The 1,358-nt window shown below is 56.4% G+C and overlaps 1 protein-coding gene across 1 annotated transcript in view; it reads right to left on the bottom strand.

Moving 5' to 3' along the window:
- Positions 1–1,358, bottom strand: part of LOC103923705 (isocitrate dehydrogenase [NAD] subunit beta, mitochondrial-like) — a gene marked incomplete at its 5' end in the record, with an annotated part of 16,564 nt that overhangs the window by 1,406 nt on the left and 13,800 nt on the right. The window contains 3 exons of the mRNA XM_009332113.1: positions 6–16; positions 512–614; positions 1,028–1,161. Coding sequence (XP_009330388.1) covers positions 6–16; positions 512–614; positions 1,028–1,161 — 248 coding nt within the window. The remainder of the gene's footprint in view (positions 1–5; positions 17–511; positions 615–1,027; positions 1,162–1,358) is intronic.

Genomic DNA, 1,358 nt, shown 5'->3' with positions numbered 1-1,358 from the left:
GTCACCTGGCAGAGTTCTGCAAGCCCAGATGAGACATAGTTGTGCCAGGGGAGGTTTAGATTGGATCTTAGGAAAAATTTCTTCACCGAAAGGGTTGTCAAACACTGGGACAGGCTGCCCAGGGAAGCGGTGGAGTCACCATCCCTGGAGCTATTTAAAAGACGTGTAGTCGTGGTGCTTAGGGACGTGGTTTAGTGGTGGACTAGGCAGTGCTAGGTTAACGGTTGGACTCGATGATCTTAAAGGTCTTTTCCAACCTAAATGATTCTGTGATTCTATGATTCTACATGCCCCTGCCACCTTCGATCCCTGCAGCTCCAGCCCTCACCGGCAGCAGAGCAGGGAGAAGGATCCTGCCTTGTGCAAGGAGCAAACCTCGGGCCAGGGCGGCCACAACCTGCCAGCGGCAGCAGCTTTTCAGGTTTCAGATCTTTAGGGCTCGGCTCAGCAGGCCCAGCAGCAGCAGCAGGCGGTGCAGAGCGGCTCTGGGGCAGGGAAACGGGATCCTCACCTGCATGCAGCAGTTGTCGATGATCATGGTGTCGAATTTGATCTTGGGGTACAGTTCTGCCACTTCTTCACAGCAGTGCAGGAAGAGCCCATCGCCTAATTTCCTGCGAGAGAAGAAACACATCAAAGGGTTTGCAGGACAGCAGTGAAATCATTACAGCAGCGGGTAATCCGAGAGCAACTGGAGTCCCACCGCAGCAGGGCAGGGGAAGGCAGGCGCCCTAGAGCACCCCGCACCACTGCACAGCCACAGCCACAGGTGGAGAAACCGGGGCCCAGGGGGAGCAATGAGGGATGAGCTTTCAATGCCAGAGCTTTTCCCCTTCTCAGCTGACAGCCTCTGAGACCACACAGAGAGGAAAAAACACTGTTCCCAGGGAAAGCCCGGCCTCTCTGGAACCAGACCGGCATTGCTCCGGTCGGGATCAAAAGCTGAGAGCAACAAGGTCCGAGACGTGACAGCGGTCGCGTGTCTGACAATCAGACAGCGCTACAAACCCGCTCCTGTGGCACTCACATAATGTTGGCTTTGTGCACGGCCGTGACCTTAGAGCGCCCTTTCTTGGTGGCGTAGTCAAAGGCGAACTTGGCAATGCGCTGCGACTTGGCCCGGGTGATGATCTTCAGGCACTCGATGACTCCCTTTGCGCTCTGGACAGGAAAGGGAGTGTGAGCAGCCGCCGCGTGCGCCGTGCAGCCCAGCACCCTGCCTCACCAACCCACACCACGCCGGCAGTCCCGGCACTTCACAGAATCATAGAATCATGAAGGTTGGAAAAGACCTCTAAGATCATCGAGTCCAACCGTCGACCCAACCCCACCATGCCCACTAAACCATGTCCCTACGC

This window comes from Pygoscelis adeliae, unplaced genomic scaffold, assembly GCF_000699105.1.
Source record: "Pygoscelis adeliae isolate BGI_AS28 unplaced genomic scaffold, ASM69910v1 Scaffold679, whole genome shotgun sequence".
Lineage (NCBI taxonomy): Eukaryota > Metazoa > Chordata > Aves > Sphenisciformes > Spheniscidae > Pygoscelis > Pygoscelis adeliae.
This window is presented reverse-complemented; position numbering and strand designations above follow the sequence as displayed.